This window comes from Pelodiscus sinensis, chromosome 15, assembly GCF_049634645.1.
Source record: "Pelodiscus sinensis isolate JC-2024 chromosome 15, ASM4963464v1, whole genome shotgun sequence".
Lineage (NCBI taxonomy): Eukaryota > Metazoa > Chordata > Testudines > Trionychidae > Pelodiscus > Pelodiscus sinensis.
The window spans coordinates 36,899,160-36,918,961 of NC_134725.1; the positions used below are offsets into that span (position 1 = coordinate 36,899,160).

General features: G+C 44.3%; 1 protein-coding gene across 3 annotated transcripts in view; it reads right to left on the reverse strand.

Moving 5' to 3' along the window:
* Positions 1-4,023: 4,023 nt before the first annotated feature.
* SVOP (SV2 related protein) overlaps positions 4,024-19,802 on the reverse strand; it is a 54,114-nt gene continuing 38,335 nt past the window's right edge. For 2 of the 3 annotated variants that reach the window (XM_075898792.1, XM_075898791.1), the window contains exons 13-16: positions 13,956-14,067; positions 12,222-12,303; positions 11,567-11,656; positions 4,025-9,157 (exon numbers count right to left, since the gene is read on the reverse strand). In XM_075898792.1, the coding sequence (XP_075754907.1) occupies positions 8,951-9,157; positions 11,567-11,656; positions 12,222-12,303; positions 13,956-14,067 (491 nt within the window). In that variant the 3' untranslated portion in view covers positions 4,025-8,950. Of the gene's footprint in view, positions 9,158-11,566; positions 11,657-12,221; positions 12,304-13,955; positions 14,068-19,802 lie in introns of all 3 variants that reach the window. The other variant, XM_075898793.1, reaches the window with a different exon arrangement.

The following is a 19,802-nucleotide window of genomic DNA, read 5'->3' on the forward strand; positions in this document are numbered from 1 at the left end:
GAGGGCAGTAGCCCTCCGCGCTGCATGGAGGGTGGAGTTGCCCCCCACCCAACCCTTTGCAGTGCCTGGAGCACATGGCTCGGTGGTCTGGTGGTGATTTAAAGTGTCCAGGGGTTAGGATGCTGTTGCTGCTACTGTGCCCAGGGCAATTGCCCCTTTGCCTGTCTCCCCCATTAGCAGGCCTTTCTGCGAAGAAGCACTCCTACACTGCAAGGTCAGTCTCCAACGAGCAGACAGAGTTCAGCGGAACGCTTCACCAGCCTGCAGTTCATCACTGAGATGTGTTAGTATTGCTGGACCTGGTCTGATCCAGCATCAGCTGAGGTCTTAGCTTGCTGTTCAGCCAGCCCATAGTTAGATTTGTAAGCTTTGCTCAAGAGATAAAAGCTCCTTAAAAGAAAGAGTCTCCAGGGCTCCTGAGCAAGCAGCAGCAGGTCTAAGAGCCAAGCTGAAGGCAGAGTTGTTTTTCTTACGTTGGGGCTAAAGCACGTAGCAATGGCACACACTCTGATGCTAGACACGCTATTCCCAGGGTTTTCAGACAATTTACACAGCAGCAAAGGGAACAGCCTAAGGGAGCTCAAATGCTGTGTTTGCCAAATTCCACATATAGCAAAGATGACAGGCAGACAAGCTGCACCTGCACCTAAACCACACATTGGCACTTTGGTCTCTCATTTCCTTTCACCTTGGCTCATCATGGGAGATATTAGCTTGTGAAAAGGTCTGACTCTTGTTCGATTGCACCAGCTGTAGAAATTGCATAAGGTGTTGGGGGGGAAGGGTGTATCCCAGCGAGGAATTAGGGCTGTCATCAGCAAGGTGTTGTGTGATCAGTTGACTTGCTCCAGCCTGGGTCCTCCTCCTTCTGTTTGGTCTGGTTTGGGTCCAGCCCAGGCAGCATAAGGAACAGGAAAAGTAACTCTTGGCTTCCCAATGGTTAAGAGAAAATGCCCCCGACTTAAAAGAATGCTCAAAGGAGAATACTCCTCTCCCCGCAAGCAGGGTGTGTCCAGCATTCAGCATCACAGCGTGAGGTCCCATCGGAACCCAGTTCTGCTGCAATGTCCACAAATAAGGGACCCTCCTCATCTTCAAGACTATTCCCAGTAGTTACTATGGTAACGTGTAACCCCATTAGGGGCGTCTTGCCATAGTGCGGTCAGGCTGCACACTGCCAAGCCCTACCTACCCATTGTGTTCGGTTTTCCATGTACAGTGTGGGCCAGAGCCTTGTGGATCACCTTCTACCTCCTTTAACTTATCAGCTGCCAGGTCCCATCAGGATGCCAGTTAGGCTCACAGAACTTGACAAATGTAGGGCTCATTGCATTCAAGAGGAGGCACCAACACTTTTGAAAGGCCTGTAGCCACAGCCCTTGCCTCCTTTCTCTGTCTCTGCCTTTTTGAGAGGTTTGTGCATGGCAGAGTCACACTGGTAGACGAACTGGCTGTAGAAATAGACCACACCCTTTGGAGAGTGAGGAGGTCTGAATAGCAGCCTGGGAGTCAGCTCCAACTCTGACTCCCTCCATCACTCTGAACAAGTCATTTTACTTGTCCCAAGTGCCCCATTGGCTCAGTATAGGGCGAGTATGAGGTCCAGTTCATAAGGGAGAGGTTTTAAAAGGCTCAAATGGGCGTTAGATGGAGTTGGGCACCTCTCATTGAGATTTAGGTGCCTAACTAATGGATTTAAGTGCTTTGTGAAAATTTGGCACAGTAGTTCACAAGTAAGGGTAACATCTACAGCTGCATTGGACTTTATGGTTGTCATGACACTGCATACCATGGCTTCTCAGAACAGTTCTGTCCTGCTGACAGTTCTGTTCCCATCCACTAGAAGGCAGTGGTACATATAGACGTAGACAGTTCATTGCTTCGTGATTATTTAGAACAGTGGTTCCCAACCTGTGGTCCGCAGACCCATGGGGTTCTGTGGCAGTAATGTAGGGGTCCACGCAGAGCCTCTTGCAGCCAGAACGTCCTTGAAACCTGCATTGCTCCCCTCGGCTTGGGAAGCAGCATGGGCTGAGGGACGTGCAAGCTGCAGACACAGCAATATTGTTTGGGGCGGTCCATAAAATGTTAATAGATTGAAAAGTGGTCTATATCCTCAAAAAGGTTGGGAGCTACTGATTTAGAAGAGCCTCTTCTACATGTTTAAGACATAAGGGTAGGAGTAGAGAAGATAGGTAACTACTATGGTGTGCTTTGCGTAGGGAAAAGATCGACACCTAGTTCCAGAAAGCCTGGTTCATTAATTCCACAGTCACCATGGTAACATCAAGAGATTTTAAAAAAATGAATGTTTACAATTGGCTAATGTATATCCTAATGATCTGTGATAGCATTTTATTAGAAACTGTCCAATGAAACAGTCATCATTCAATATCACTTAGTTTCAATATAAGCTATTATGGATCAGATTTTGTAACAACTCAGTTGACTTCAGAAAAGTGACATCAGTGTAAATCTGCAATAAGAAATCATCATAGAGCCCTAAGTAAATGCTGAGTTCATCAAGGCTTAAAGTAAATTGCTTGGAATGACAAATGTGCTCCTAAGTGGGTTTTTAAAATAATATAAATGGAGCTGATTAGGTGAGCAATTTTATTTGCAGGCTGGCAACATAAAGGCCTGGCTCTAATATTTGTGCATGGTAAAGACTGGATCTAAATTACTTTGTGTATGATGCTTCTCTTGTCCAGGAGACCTTCATTCCATGTCCCCAGTATTTTAGTTCCATGAATTTGTAACTAAGATGTGATGTGCTGTAGATAGAATTGCCACAGTTCTAGGGTCTGGACAAACAGAAAATTCATGAAATTACCACGTTGACTAAATCCTATTGCTATTGGGCAAGTGACCATTAAAACACGATCCCAATTGGCCCTGTGCAATGGAGTTAATTTGTTCATTTCAGTGTATACACACATCTGTGCTTTAGCCTTGGTGAGCAGTCTGAACAGAGAGACCCAGGATGAAATAGAACTGGAGATTTTCCATCCTATATCAGAGTTGAGACAGAGGAGGGGAGAGTGGGGTTGAAACTTGCACTGCTATGGTCCACCTTGTACCTGCTCACAGACAAAAGATCTCTGTTTCCAGGGGCTGCCAACTGGTAATGCTCACCTCTCAGTTCTTAATGACAATTGCACATATTTGTGAAGCAAAGCTGAAAGTAGGGTCAAATTGCAATAAATATGTCAACTGGAAACAGAGAGGCATCATGCTGCGCTGCAAGAAGTGATGACAGAGCCTCAGAAATGGCCTGTGAGTCCAGTAAGTTCAGAGAAACCTCCAACGGTATGTCTACACTACCCCGCTAGTTCGAACTACCGGGGTAATGTATGCATACCGAACTTGCTAATGAAGCCCAGGATTTGAATTTCCCGGGCTTCATTAGCATAAAGCCGGCGCCGCCATTTTTAAAAGCCGGCTAGTGCGAACCCCGTGCCGCGCGGCTACACACGGCACGGGCTAGATAGTTCGAACTACGTAGCCATTCCGAACTATCTGTACAGTGCCTCCTGTTCCATGAGGAGTACAGATAGTTCGGAATGGCTACGTAGTTCGAACTATCTAGCCCGTGCCGCGTGTAGCTGCGCGGCACGGGGTTCGCACTAGCCGGCTTTTAAAAATGGCGGGGCTGGCTTTATGCTAATGAAGCCCGGGAAATTCAAATCCTGGGCTTCATTAGCAAGTTCGGTATGCATACATTACCCCGCTAGTTCGAACTAGCGGGGTAGTGTAGACATACCCCAAGAGCTTAACTTCCTGCTCACTCCCAGACACTGTTGTTACAGCTCAGTCCCATTCTGTAGCTATTGCTTACTCTCCCCCTAGGCATTATGGCTTCTACTGTAGCTGCACATGGAGGTTGGACAACTTCAGGTTAAAAAAGTACTTTGAAGTCCATTAATCATTTTGACTCAGACATGAAGGAGAACATATAATAAAATTATCGTTGACAAAGTGATATTGTCAGGTCAAATTTGACCTAAAATTTAGGTTTTATACAAAAAAGCTTTTGCAAAATCTAAGGTCAGTACAATAGTTTCCATCAAATAAAATCTGAATGAGAAGGTTTAACAAAAGTTCATTTGCAGTGTATGCAGCACTGAGGACATAACAGTAGAATCTGCTAGAGAGTTATTGCCCACAGACAGACAGGCTATTCTCTTTGCTCAAGCTATGTGAATTTCAAAAAGTAAAAAGAAATCTTAAAAATGAAAACTAAATCAAATCTTTAAAGCCCTTTCAGGCTTAATAAGCTTATTGATAAAGGAGTTAAGAAATTTGTAATTTTTCACCTAATGGCATTGTAATTTTATACCTTTCAAGTGTAAAACAAATACACAGTCAAGGGTCTAATTTTTAGAACCCACAGACCCAGCTGTAATCAGTGGGAGTTGCAGATATCTAGGATATCTAAAAATCAGGACAGAGATATTGTTTGAAATTACATAACACCTTGTGGTTATCAAGGTCCCATAATTAATTATACATCTAAGACAGCAAACAAATCATTATTGTAAAAACTATTCATTTATTCAACATAAAATATCGAGTGTGGAATCAAACTATCCAATGTTGCATTATTAACATAGGAACAAAAAGAATATTATACAACTAGCCTGATATACACAAAAAGTTTTTTAAACATTAAAATGTATCCAGTTTAGAAACTGTACATTCAAACACAAGATAACATTCAATGTTCTTTCAGCAAGCATTTAGGAATACTAAATCACTCATCAAAGCATACTTGGAGAAGTACGTTCCCCACAACAGCTCTGCACATTAACGTATCTGTGAATCTCACAATTCTGTTTGCTCCTACGTTGAATTCAAAATGTTCTCATTTTATTTGTTTGAAATGAACTAGCTATATTAATTCCTTCCCCAGTGAAAAATACACAACAGGTGTTTAAAACAGAATCTTTGGAAGCTTAATTATATACATTAATAATGTTGCCATATTAACAAAATATGACATGACTATTTATAGGCTATAGTAAATCAACCCAAACGTTTGTCAGCTTTTCTTGATGGACATTGAGAATGGAATGTCCTCCACTATTAACAACAACATTCAGGGATACTTGGAACTCTAGAGTTAAGCTGCAGCTGCTTCATGGCCAGATCTTACTCCCACTCAAGTCAATAGCAAAACTCCTAGGCTATGTCTAGACTGGCATGATTTTCTGCAAATGCTTTAACGGAAAAGTTTTTCCGTTAAAAGCATTTGCGGAAAAGAGCGTCTAGATTGGCATGGACGCTTTTCCGCAAAAGCACTTTTTGCGGAAAAGTGCCCATGCCAATCTAGACACGGTTTTGCGCAAGAAAGCCCCAATTGCCATTTTCGCCATTGAGGCTTTTTTGCGCAAAACAGTTTTTAGCTGTCTACACTGGCCCTCTTGTGCAAAAACATTTACAGAAAAGGGCTTTTGCCCAAACGGGAACGTCAAAGCATTTGCGCAAGAAGCACTGATTTCGGACAGCTGAACGTCAGTGCTTTTGCGCAAAATCAAGTGGCCAGTGTAGACAGCTTTCCATCACACCTTACGTAGGCACTGCTGTTCTTGACTGAAGACCTAGGAATTGTAGCTGTCTCAGCAGGGCCAAGCTTGGTATTTCTATAACCATGTACATTTTTTAATGAAGCATGTCGATAAAATGAAAACCAAAAATGCCTCCAAATGTTTTTTTTAATATTGTAAATGTCATAGGTTAAATGGGTACCAGCTTTGCAACAAAATTAAAAGACTTTGCATAGCCTATAAATATCTATTAAAATATTTATTTTGTTTGGAAGTGTGTGCAGGTATATACGCACATATACACACACACACACACTTCACACAAAACTCTCTGAATGCACATTGTGAAGGCCATTGCAATGTCACATCTTCAAACTGCTGACTCAAAAATCAAAGCAGTGTGTGCATCTGATCATGTGAAAGGCAGAGAAGTAGATTTTTAAGTAGAGGAGGTACTAAATAGCAAGCTAAAAGACTCATTAGCTAGCTTGTTAACACAGCAATCCTATGAGACTGTAGGTTTCATGTGTATGTTCTCTCTGCTAACACATACTTACAATGAATCAAGTTTTCAAAAGAGTCTCCAATTCTGCGCAGTCAGCTAGCTGCCAGTGCAAAATATGACAGAAGTTGGGTGTCTAGCCACTTGACCATGATTCCCATCAGATAGGGATCAAAATTCTATCACTTGTGCTTGCAGTTTGTACAGGTACCAAATTATAGACCAGGCTGAGGCCCTATATAGTGTTTTCATTGCAAGGTTCAGGGGCTACCTTACACAGCTGTGCTCATGAGTCTAAAAGCCAATTGGAGTTGCACTCTAGGTAACTGAACATCTGAATGTTATAAGATGCAATCTAAAACCATTCAAAGCTTGTTTTCACCTCAGAGACATGTATCTTGTGTACACAACTGTGACAGTCCCAGGTAAGCACACAGGTGTGTCACATGAATTTGTGGGCAGCACTAAGCCACTCCAGTTGCATATTACATTAGGGAAGGATACAATCTGAACAATGAGGAGTTGAGAAGGATGTATTCCCATTGTCTGCTAGTTAAGAGTACTGTCTGTTTACTTTAAATTGATCGAAACCAGGCCCACCAATGGAAGTTGGTGAGCAAAGGGGACAACTGCCCTAAGACTTGATGCTCGAAAGGGTCCAGCACTCCCAGCCACCACTGTCTCTACTATGCCAGAGGTGCTATCTGGAGTCCTAGGCCCTTTAAATTGCCACTGGAGCTCTGCAGACTCTTCCATCCAAGGTCCACCCTCCCCCCTTGCTCACCCCTCCCCCAAGCTGTCAGCTCTCGTGACTGGAACTTTTAGCATATTGCAGGTTCAACACACTGAGTATAAAACTAACAGGCAGAGATATTCATACTAAGATTTGGGAGGTTCAAACTGTACTAGAAATAGACAAGATACTGGCTAAATGGGCCATTTATACTTGTAAAGCTGGAGCTCTCTGAACTGAATTACATTTTCATATTAATATGAAAATGTAACATTTACCTGTTCAGACCAGTTATTTCTGGAGTGCATAATTGTAACCACCATCTTTTAATGATAAGTGACTATACAGACTTTGGGTCCCTTGTCAATCATACACCTCCTGAACCATAAGATACTTCCATGCAGAAAGTCACCAATGCCTTGGCCTTTTCTGATAATCTGGAGATTCTCAAATTCCTTCCAGGAATTTCCCACGTATAATTCCATATAATGGTATAAGTTAAACACCCTAATACCTCTTGGAGTATTATAGTAGTAGAGTTCTGTATTTCAGTATATGAAAGTTGAACTTGAATTGTGTTCCCTTATTTTGCATCCACTGGCAGATTCAGTGAACTCTTCCAGCCCTGGGGACTTGGGTCTACCATGTAGTTAAAATACGGTCTTGTGCAAAATCTATAGCACACACAACACTATATTTCTGTGAAACGACTGACCACACGTATTACTGAAAATTTATTGCTTCCCATAGCCTAGCAACGAGAATGAAGTATCTCTTAGTTACATGTGATAGTGTATGCCGTAAGGTGGATTTCTGGAAAAATACCAAGACCTGTGGAATGACAACTGTCTGATTTTGTTACACATTCCTTAGCTTTACATCCTTCAAGTTTTGAAATCTGAATCCTCATTCATGGATCCATTCCTTACAAATTAAGAGGCTATATATAGTACATATAAATGGAGTCATCCTCACCTGAACGTGACCACTCTCTGCAGTGAGAGAAAGAACTGCATCAACTAGACCAAAACAGCTAGGGGAGAGTCAATCTTCCACTGATGACACTGGTTTTGCTTTACTCCTTGTCATTTAAGTTATGATGCCAGGTACATTCCTCCATAACTTGCCATTACATTCCATGTACAGTGGGCAGCTCCCCCTAGAGTTCTGCCCAGCTGACAGAGAAGCTGCTTCCATTGAGAGACACATGAAGGCAATTCCATCGAAAGTGCTACAAGCGACTGATCGGATTAAGACATTTGTACCATGGGCATTGGATTCACCACTATGGGAACATACTCAGGCAAACTGAAAGGAAACATATCTGAACTCATGCAGTAAACCATAGCGTGCACCTCCACACACACAAGAGATACCAGGACAGCTGAAGCAGTCTTCACCAATGCAAGAGACAGAAGACTCCGTGCTTCTGGCAATATTAGAAAAGTTAAATTCTGTTCTAAAATGCAAGAATTTACACTTCTCATATGATATCCCATCTCTGCATCCAACAGCACTATTCCCAGACTTGGACTATTGCGCCTTGATGAAAGCACATACTCACAGCACAGTCCAAACAACCTTCTCAGCACCTGGTAATTTCCAAGGAACAGAATGTATAGGCAAGGGAACTGGAAAGCATTGGTTGGTTTGCTGTTATGTGTTATTGATGACTAAAAAAGTGCAAGGCAGGCATCTAATTAAAAAACCTTATTCTGTAGTATATGGAATCCACCCTGTGCTATGCCAAGTATACGGTAGTTATTTAATCTTTTGCTGTTAGGCATCAAAAGTATATTTTTTTAAATTACAGCTGATACTGAATTGCATTCAGCTAGCTATTTGCTTGACATGGGACATTTTAAGCTCAGTAGCTGACCATGCAAGCACAAGAAACCATTAAAAACTCCTTCTCTCTTAACTTCAAATGACATCCAGATCAAATGCCTCTCATTACACAAGTATATTTTTATGAGCATGAGCAAAGATTAGTTATAAAGACACAATTTGCTTAGGTCCAAATCAAAAGTTCCTGCATTTTGACACATGACATTGGCAGTGACAGCACAGTCAGCTTTATATACTCAGTTTTTAAAGATACAATTCTTGATTGTTTTGTCCTTCCTTGCGGTGTGTGTGTGTGTGTGCATGTGTGTGTTTTACGTCCTATCATTCTTGTGATCCAGAATTTGACCTGGTGACTCCCATGTTGTGGGATCCTCTCCCAACCATCTCTTGTCCCCATTCTCTGTGGCTGGACTCCTGGAGACCACGGCCTTTTGTTTCAATGGGCAAAAAACAGGAAGCCAAGGCTGCCAATAAGCAGCACCCACTATAAACCACCAGAGTTAAATAGACTGAAGATTCCAGCATCACCTAGGGGAAAGCAAGAGAAAGGGTCAGACAAAAACTGCAACCTCTGCAAAAGAAAACAAAAATTTAGAGAAGAGAAATGTTAACTCTTTCAGGGGAAAACACCATCTTTTAAAAGCCCACTATATTACATACTTTTCTGTTTTTTTAGATGATACTTATCCTTTAAATACACACAACATACCTTGAATTAAGATTCACATCACCCCTCCAAGGTAGGCTAATATTATCCTTACTTCATGGATAGGGAAACCAAGGCAGAGAAATTAAGTGACTTGCCCAAGGCTAGAGTCAGAGCTAGGACTCCCTGGCTCCCAGTCCTGTAGTCAGACCACTAGACTACTCTCTCTTTAAAGAGTATCATGAAAGGGATTTGCAGCCACACAGGTAAAATGAGGAACAGAAAATAGCTTCTTGGACCTCACCCACACTGCTCCCTGTGGTTCCCCTTGCCTGGAAATGTTGAACTGGAGCCAATGGGAGCTGTGAGGCTTTGTGGCTATGGACCCTTTAGGTAAACAAAGTGGCATGGGGGCCTGCTAGTGGTTTTCCCAAAGCAGGCCCACAGAAAACTTTGAGAAACGCTGCTTTAGAGGGTAGGATTATAATTCAAAATGGTCTGGACAAACTGGAGACATGGCCTGAGGTAAACAGGATTAAATTAAATAAGAGCAAATGCAAAGTGCTCCACTTAGGAAGGAGCAATCATTGTAGCACGTGCAAAATGAGAAGCGACTGTCTAGGAAGGAGTACTGCAGAAAGGGATCTGGGGTCACAGTGGACCACAAGCTAAATATAATTCAACAGTGTCACACTGTTGCAAAAATACAAATATCATTCTAGGATGCATTAACAGTAGTGTTGTAAACAAGACATGACAAATAATTCTTCTGCTCTAATCCACACTGATTAGGCCTTGTTTGGAGTACTGCGTCCAGTTCTGAGTGTGACATTTCAGGAAAGATGTGGATAAATTGGAGAAGGTCCAGAGAAGAGCAACAAAAATGATTAAAGGTCTAGTGCACATGATGTATGAGGAAAAATTGAAAGTGCTAGATTTGTTTAGTCTGGGAAAGAGAAGACTGACAGGGGACATGATAACAGTTTCCAAGTACCTAAAAAGTCATTACAGGGAGGAGGGAGAAAAATTGTTCTCCTTAACCTCTGAGGATAGGACAAGAAGCAACGGGCTTAAATTGCAGCAAGAGAAGTTTATGTTGGACAGTAGGAAAAACTTCCTAAGTGTCAGACTGATTAAGAGCTGGAATAAATTACCTGGGGAGGCTGTGAAATCTCCATCATTGGTGATTTTTAAGAGCAGGTTAGACAACTGTCAGAAGTCATCTACATCAGGTGTTGGCCGCAAGTGGCCCAATGGCTGGATGCTATGCACCAGGATTAGCCTCTGGTGTGCTCAGGCCACTGGTGCTTTATTTATCTGTGCATCCGCAGATACGGCTATTACCCCCTGTGGCCAATGGGAGCTGCGAGCGGCCGTACCTCTGGATGTGCAAGTAAATAAAGTGCTGGCAGCTCACTAGGGACTAACCCTCGTGAATTGCACTTGACCCAGAGGCTGCTCGTTTTCCATCCTGGTGCTTGGTCCTGCCATGGTTGCAGGGGATTGAACTTGATGACCTCTCTAGATCCCATTCAATTCTATGAGTCTGTGACCTAGCACAGATCTAGCACAGCTCTCCAGTCAGCCCCCAATGTACAGAGATCATGGGGCAATGGCCAGGACATGCCCTTCAAACCTAGGCCCTGCAGAGGTACTGATCAGTATGAGCAGTGTTAATGGCAGCCTGCATCCTTACTGCATGAGAAAAGGATACTGCAGTAAGTGCTAATCTAACCTGACTTCCGGGGGTCCCCTCTGCCTCAGTTTCCCTTTTTTCCTTAATTAGTCAGACCTCTCTCTGTTGGTATTTTCATAGTTACCCTCCCTATTTAGCACTCTGATTTATTAACAAAAAAATTCAAAACACCACACATCTGCCACGCAGCTTTGTGTAAGGGCACAGCCCTTGGTGTCGGGTTCTCCTGAGGCTTGTTCCCAACCATCACCTTTCCTCACTGGCCCCTGCGCCTTTTACATTTGCGCTCCCCTACCCACCTGTGGGGAACCCCTCATGTAGCCTCCTTGATCCACTTTGAGGAGCTCCCACAACTGACCTCAGAATGACCTTGTGCCCCCAAGCAGGCCTGATTCACTGTCATATGCTCCCATTATGTGACCCCTGGACTGAGAGGGAAATCAGACCCAGGTGAGATGGAATCCATCTCTCCCTTAAAGGGCTAGCTCACCCTCTGACTGGCATCAACCTACATGGGCGAGGACAGTCACCAACTGGCCTTACTACAGAGAGGCCATTTTCTCCACTGCAGTCCTGTGCCACTCAAAGAGTTTACCTGTGCAATAAATGGAGTTATTAAGGCTCCCACTCTGGCCATTCCACTGCATGTTCCTAGGCCCAAAGCACGAGTAGCTGTTGGGTAAACCTGCAGACAAAACGTCAATATATTAAACCTCAAACAGGACTTCTCACACTTCACTGCACCTAGCCCCCTTCTGACAACAAACATTATTCCATGAACCCAGCAGGGGGAACTGAAGCCTGAGCCCTGCCCACACTCTGCTGCCCTGGACGGAAGGAGGTGGGGGGAGCAAAGTTGAAATCCAAGTGTTTCAGTTCCACGAGAGGGTCTGTAACGTGAGTCCCACTACCCAGGCTGAGCCTGGGAGTTTGCTCAGGCTTTGGCTTAAGCCCTGGGCCCCAGCAGGTCTAATGCCAGTCCTGCTGACCCCATTAAAATGGGGCTGAAACCCACTTTGGGGTCCTGATCCGCATTTTGAGGCCCACTGGCCTAGGATCCAGCTCTCTTCTTACCTTGCATCTCTTTATCAAAGGGAAAAACTGAATGTGGGGGTCTATAACACTCAGACAACACAATGGCTCAAGAAATGATAGCCTGAATAAGGCCAATTATGAGGTCATAAAATGTAACTGTTTCACTAGGGCCTCATTCCTATTAAATTTTCTTGTTACACAATGACCCTACTCACCTCAGGAGTGTAAACATAAGCAGCCTGAAATCCTCCTGAAATGAAAGCCCTTGCGATGAAGAGCAGCACAGTAAGAACATTTCTGTGAGAATAATGAGAGCAAGGGTTTGTTTTTTTTTCAGTACAGTCTTTATTTGAACTTAGAGACAAGCCTCAATTTAAAAAAAACAATCTGAATTAGTTTTGTTGACCTTCTCCATTTTCTGGACCTTTAATACAAGGCCAGTTAAAAAAAGTCTGTGATCACTACAGACACTTGGGCTTTTCTAAGCATCTGCGTTTTGACAGAACGCTATCAACAGCCAGTGAATTACATGTATAGTCCCAACCTAAAGAGACTGAGAAAAACATACATGAAATATTTGATGTTATAGTAGTCTGTCACTGGGAAAACACAGCTGGAGCACTATTATATGAGTAAATGAGCTCGAAATCAGGCTGTTGGCTTCCTGTGTCAAGGTGTGAAACTGGACACTCTTGGGTATTTATTCATATTGTTAAGACTTATTATTATTATTTATACCGTGCCTGAAAATATTCTAGGAGATCTCTCTTACAAAATAGGCCAGCAATAATGAGGATGCCATTTCAGAGCTCCTCCTCTCAGCCCCAGAGTAGAGAAAGTATTGTGCACAAGTGACATAAGGCTAGAATATTCCAGAAGGCTTAACATTCAGCGAGGCAGGTTTTCCAAAGAGCTCAGCACACTGGCTACGTCTACACTGGCCCCTTCTTCGGAATAGCCATGCTAATTTAGAACTTTGGAATAGGGAAATGCGCGGGGGATTTAAATATCCCCCGCGGGATTTAAATAAAGATGGCCGCCGCTTTTTTTCCGGCTTGGGGAAAAGCCGGAAAAGAGCATTCAGACTGGCGCGATCCTCCGGAATAAAGCCCTATTCCGGAGGATCTCTTATTCCTACTTTCAAAAAGGGACCAGTGTAGACGTAGCCAGTGAGTCCATAGTGGGCACTGAACTCTTGTGAAAATATGGCCACAATGGAAGATGCAGGGTGCTATGCACTTTGGAAAATGTGGCCTCAGTTGTGTGTGCTGAGCTGTCAAAAATTTGGTCCTTAGTTCAGAAAATGGGGCCCCAATTGGCTGCAATGCAAAAATACAGGTTCCTTCCTTCAGTGCAGTAATTTCCTGATTTTGGGGTCAAATGTACCTCTTTTCTAGGCCAAGAACTCAACTTCACCAGTCAGTGCCTGCCCAATAATTGCTCATTCTAATCCGTAACACAGCTTGGACTGCTCTGAACCACTGTCTCACAATTAAAGGTGAATTTCTGTTGCAAATTGCTATGAGTCATTGAGTGGGAGACAGGTCCACAGCAGTGGAGCCCTGTCAGAGGTTCACCATTCATTTGGCAAGGCAGAAACCTAGATAATTAATTGCAAACATTAGAAGTAGCAGCATCTCTACATGTAGCAGTAGCTGAGACCCACTGCACAACACCTGATTTAGAACTTTTTTCAGAGAGCTATTTTTACTTTGATATAAATAATTATCCCCTTTGGTGCATTCCGAATGCTGGACTTTGGAGAAGACAGGCATTCTCTCCTCTTGCTTCTCTTATTTTTCTTTTCTTCTAAACACTTTGTGGAGAAAGACTTAACTTTTTTTTTTGACAAATCAATGTGGTCAATTCTTGGCTCTTAAAACCAACACTTTCAACCAGTTGGATTGAGCATATGGATCATGGCTTAGTATTCACTTTGAGTTACATACCTTCCAAAGCAGAGAAATAACAGAAGACTACAAAATGAGAAGACAAAAAAGGACAGCGCCATGGTTTTTTTACGGCCTAGCCGATCAATAATCCATAGGGTCACCAGAACACCTGTGGGGGAAGAGAAATCAATAGGTGCACCTCTGTCCAATGAGTTCAAATTGAACTGCAGCGCCCAGCAATTATCACACAATGTTATTTGGCTTTTGTGTGACTCTGTTGCAAATGAAAGGAGTCAGACTGACACTCCAAGGGAAGAAGGCTCCATATGGGCACATCTATACTTACCAGAAAATCAATGCTGCAGAGGTCAATCTTCTGGCATTTGATTTAACAGGCCTAATATAGACCCCTAAATCAAATGCTGAGGGCAGCTCCCACTGGTGTCCAGAACTCCTTTTGCGAGAAGTAAGGGAAGCCAACGAGAGCATTTGCTCCTGTTGTCCACCTGCAGTTGGCTTAAGGTAAACCGACTCTAGCTACGCATTTTGCACAGCTGGAGTTGCATACATTAAGCCGTCCTTCCTGGTCTAGTGTTGATCAGGTCTATGTGTAACCCCAACAGGCAGACCCAAATCTGGCACCTCTGGAGCTTAGCATATGAGCCTTTATGGCTTCAGCTAAAATCCAGCTGGTGCTCCATGAAGGCTGTAGAGCAAACTCATTCTCTCACTCTGTAAGTTGTCTAAGTGCTGCTATATAGGACAATGAACCACCCCCAATAGGTTTGTGGGTCACATGTGAACAAAACATGTACAACGCAGGCAGAGTCAGTGTAAGATTCCACAGCCACTGGTCTATTCATGCAAGTCAACTCTAAAATAGAGAGACTGCATCTACAGGTGAAAGGGGAGGTCTAGCCCAGGGTGGGCAATGATTTTTGATGGGGACCACTCCAAGAAATTGGTGAAAGGTCAAAGGCTGCACTCTTGAATAATATTAATGGAGAAGGTGTGGGGATCTGAGATGGAGGATGGGTGCAGAAGGAGGCTTGAGATAAAGGACTAGAGTGCAAGAGGAGATGTGAGATCTGGGATGGAGTTTGGGCATAGGAGGGGGTTGTGACTTGGGGCAGGGGATAAGCGTGCAAGGTCTGGGATGGGGAGGGATGCAGGAGTGGGGGTGCAGGGATCGTCAAATTGAGGACGTAAATACATGGTTGCACAGGTAGTGTTGCAGAGAAGGCTTTGGTTTCTTTGACCATGGGACTCTGTTCCGGGCACAAGGATTGTTAGGAAGACATGGGATCCACCTAACCAAGAGAGGAAGGAGCATCTTCACGGGCAGGTTTGCAAACCTAGTGAGGAGGGCTTTAAACTAGGTTCATTGGGGGACGGTGACCAAAACCCTGAGGGGAGTGGGAAAGTCGGATACCGGGAAGAAATGCAGAGAGGAACGAGCAAGAAAGGAGGACCCCTGATTCGAATGGAGAAGATAGGGAGATCAACTGGTTATCTGAGGTGTTTGTACACTAATGCGAGAAGCCTGAGAAACAAACAGGAAGAACTGGAGGCCCTGGCCCAGTCCCACAAATATGATTTAATTGAGATGACAGAGACTTGGTGGGATGACTCGCATGACTAGCGCGCTGTCATGGAAGGGTATAGACTGTTCAGGAAGAACAGGCAGGGGAGAAAAGGAAGAGGAGAGCACTATGACTGCTCTGAACTCCAGTATAAAGAGGGAGAAAAACCTGTTGAGAGTCTACGGCTTAAGTTTAAAGGAGCAAACAACAGCAGTGATATTGTGGTTGGTGTCTGCTACAGGCCACCAAATCAGGTGGATGAAGTAGATGAGGCTTTCTTCGGACAACTGAGAGAAGCTTCCGGATCGCAGGCCCTGGTTCTCGTGGGGGACTTTAATCCCCCTGACATCTGTTGGGAAACCAATACAGCAATACACAGGCAATCCAGGAAGTTTTTGGAGAATGTTGGGGATAACTTCTTGACACAAGTGCTGAAGGATCCGACCAGGGGCCGTGCGCAGCTTGACCTTCTGCTCACAAACAGGGAGGAACTAATAGGGGAAGTGGAGGTGGGTGACAACCTGGGAAGCAGTGATCATGAGATGGTAGATTTCAGGATCCTGATCAAAGGAAGAAAAGAGAGTAGTAAAATACACACCTTGGACTTCAAAAAAGCAGATTTTTACTCCCTAAGAGACCTGATGGGCAGAATCCCCTGGGATGCTAACATGAAGGGGAAAGGAGTCCAGGACAGCTGGAAGTATTTTAAAGAAGCCTTATTGAAGGCACAGAAAGAAACCATCCCGATGCGTAGCAAGAGAGGCAAACATGATAGGAGACCGGATTGGCTTACAGGGGAAACTCTTGGTGAATTTAAGCACAAAAAGGAAGCTTACTAAAAGTGGAAACTTGGACAAATGACCAGGGAGGGGTTTAAATGTATAGCTCGAGAATGCCAGGGGGTTATCAGGAAGGCGAAAGCACAAATGAAATTGCAACTGGCTAAGGATGTGAAGGATAACAAGAAAGGTTTCTATAGGCATGTTAACAAGAAGAAGGTGATCAGAGAGGGTGAGCGGCCCCTACTGGATGAGGGAGGTAACCTAGTGACAGATGATGTGGGGAAAGCTGAAGTACTCAATGCTTTCTTTGCCTCTGTATTCACGGACAAGGTGAGCTCCCGGACTAATGTGCTAAGTGACGCAAGATGGGATGAAGATCGATAGCCCTTGGTGGGTAAAGAACAGGTTAGGAACTATCTAGAAAAGCTAAACGTACACAAATCCATGGGTCTGGACTTAATGCATCCGAGGGTACTGAGGGAGTTGGCAAATGTCATTGAGGAACCTTTGGCCATTATTTTTGAAAAGTCATGGAGATTGGGAGAAATCCCGGATGATTGGAAAAAGGCAAATGTAGTTCCCATCTTCAAAAAAGGGAAGAAGGACGATCCAGGGAACTACAGGCTGGTCAGTCTTACCTCGGCTCCTGGAAAAATCATGGAAGGGATCCTCAAGGAATCCATTTTGAGGCACTTGGAAAAGAGGAAAGTTATTAGGAATAGTCAGCATGGATTCACAAAGGGAAAGTCGTGCCTGACCAATCTGATTCGCTTCTATGATGAGGTAACTGGCTCGGTGGACATGGGGAAGTCAGTGGATGTTATATACCTTGACTTTAGCAAGGCTTTTGATACAATCTCCCACAATATTCTTGTCAGCAAGTTAAGGGAATGTGGATTGGATAAATGGACAGTAAGATGGACAGAAAGTTGGCTAGAAGGCCGGGCCCAGAGGGTAGTGATCAACGGCTCGATGTCAAGATGGCAGTCGGTTTCTAGTGGAGCGCCCCAAGGTTCGGTTCTAGGACCAGTTTTGTTCAACATCTTTATTAATTACCTAGATTAGGGGATGGACTGCACCCTCAGCAAGTTTGCGGATGACACTAAACTAGGGGGAGAGGTAGATTTGCTTGAGGGCAGAGATAGGGTCCAGAGTGACTTAGACAAATTGGAGGATTGGGCCACAAGAAATCTGATGAGGTTCAACAAGGACAAGTACAGAGTCCTGCACTTGGGATGGAAGAATCCCAAGCATTGTTACAAGCTGGGGACCAACCACTTAAGTAGTAGTTCTGCAGAAAAAAATTTGGGGGTTACAGTGGTTGAGAAGCTGGATATGAGTCAACAATATGCCCTTGTAGCCAAGAAGGCTAATGGCATATTAGGTTGCATTAAGAGGAGCACTGCCAGCAGATCCAGAGATGTCATCATTCCCCTTTATTCGGCTCTTGTGAGGCCACATCTGGAGTGTTGTGTCCAGTTCTGGGCCCCCCACTACAAAAAAGATGTGGACGCATTGGAGAGGGTCCAGTGGAGGGCAACCAAAATGATTAGGGGGCTGGAGCATATGACTTATGAGGAGAGGCTGAGGGACTTGGGTCTGTTTAGTCTGCAGAAGAGAAGAGTGAGGGGGGATTTGATAGCAGCCTTCAACTTCCTGAAGGGAGGTTCCAAAGAGGATGGAGAGAGTCTGTTCTCAGTAGTGACAGATGGCAGAACAAGGAGCAATGGTCTCAAGTTGTGGTGGGAGAGGTCCAGGTTGAATATTAGGAAAAACTATTTCCCTAGGAGGGTGGTGAAGCACTGGAATGGGTTACCTAGGGAAGTAGTGGAGTCTCCATCCCTAGAAGTGTTTAAGTCTCGGCTTGACAAAGCCCTGGCTGGGTTGATTTAGTTGGGATTGGTCCTGCCCAGAGCAGGGGGCTAGACTTGATGACCTTCTGAGGTCTCTTCCAGCTCTATGGTTCTATGGTTTGGGTTACATGGGGTAGGAGTGCAGGAAGGGGCAGAGTGTTGGAGGGAGGGAAAGTCTGGGGTGTTAGAGGCAGGCTCTGGTTGGGAAACACTTACCTGGATGGCGCTTGGCCAGCAGCCCAGCAGGTTCCTCAGTGAGGGTCCCTATCTTCCGTGCCCCCATAGGCTGCTCAGAGCAGCTGAATACAGGGGACTAGGGATGTAAGTGAGTAGTTGACTAGTTAACCTAGTTGACTACCTGAGCAGCAAATCTGGAGCACTGACTACTTGCTCCCCCCACCCTCCACTTGCTGTCTGTGTGAGAATTAGCGAGGAGCAGGAGAGGAGCCGGTGCTAGGGGATAGGAGAGGCTGCTCTGGCAGCAGCCCTTGTCTGCAGGGATCCCAGTGCAGACCTAGGTTCCTTGCAGACTGGGGCTGCTGGACTCAGCACGAGCTCTTACTGCAATTAAAATGCAGAGGCACTGTGTCCTGGAACAGCCTGAGCCGGGACTGCTCTGTCTCAGCACTAGCCTTCTTCACAAGAGTGCTGTGGGGATGAAGACTTTAAAGATTCTGAGGTGGCTCAGATACCTTGGTAACAATACCTCATAGATGACCACTGTGACAGAGATTTGGTGCGCCCCCAGTGCACACTGGCTCCCGAGGAGCTGGCTACCGGCCACCATGTAACTATGTAACCTATGAAATTTCCAGCAGTTACACAGTTAATCAATTACATGTATTTTAACATCCCTATCCTACCTTAGCAGGAATCTAGAAATGCATTTTGCATGGGCCACCAAACAGCTTTCAAATGGTAACAACTCTCGGCCACTGTCAGCCTGCATTGTATTCTATCTGCAAGGCCATCTGCCACTTTGATCATCCCCAGAATGATCTCATCCCTCATGAAATAATATGGTTCAAACAAGAGAGTCCATTGGGATCCATTAATGCACCTTGTTGTTCCTCGTGTTTCATGCCCATGGCAACAGAACAGCCTAGGCCATGCTGACAGCAGGATGATGAAAGCTATAGCCATATTTAAACATGTTTTTCCTAGGGAAACCATGGTAGGATCCCTCTGATCAGGGTGCACAGGGATTTATTTACTTTATTTGTCTTTGAGAGCTGCACAATAGTTTAACATCCCTTAAATATTCATAGATTAAGGCCAGAAGGACCATTAAATCATCTAGTCTAACCTTCTGGATTTCTCTGCCCATTTCACTTCACCTGTTTTCCTCTGGATTGAAGCCAGAAACTTGTTCTTGCTGAAGCATATTGCCCAGAAAGCCAAGGCATTCAGTCTTGGTCTGAAGATCTCAAGGGAAGGAGAATCTACCCCTCTCTTACTAGTTTGTTCTGTCAACTATCCTTTCTTAAAAAAAAATATTGTGTCTTATTTCTCATGTGAGTTTGGCCTCAGCTCCAGTCACTGCCTTCCTCCACTAGATTGTTATTTATTCCCCTGAAAGGTACCAATAATCAAGTCACCTCCTCTCAAACTTCTTATTGATAAACTGAATCGATGGAGCTCTTTAAGTCTATCATGATAAGACATATTGCTCCAGCCCAGCATGCG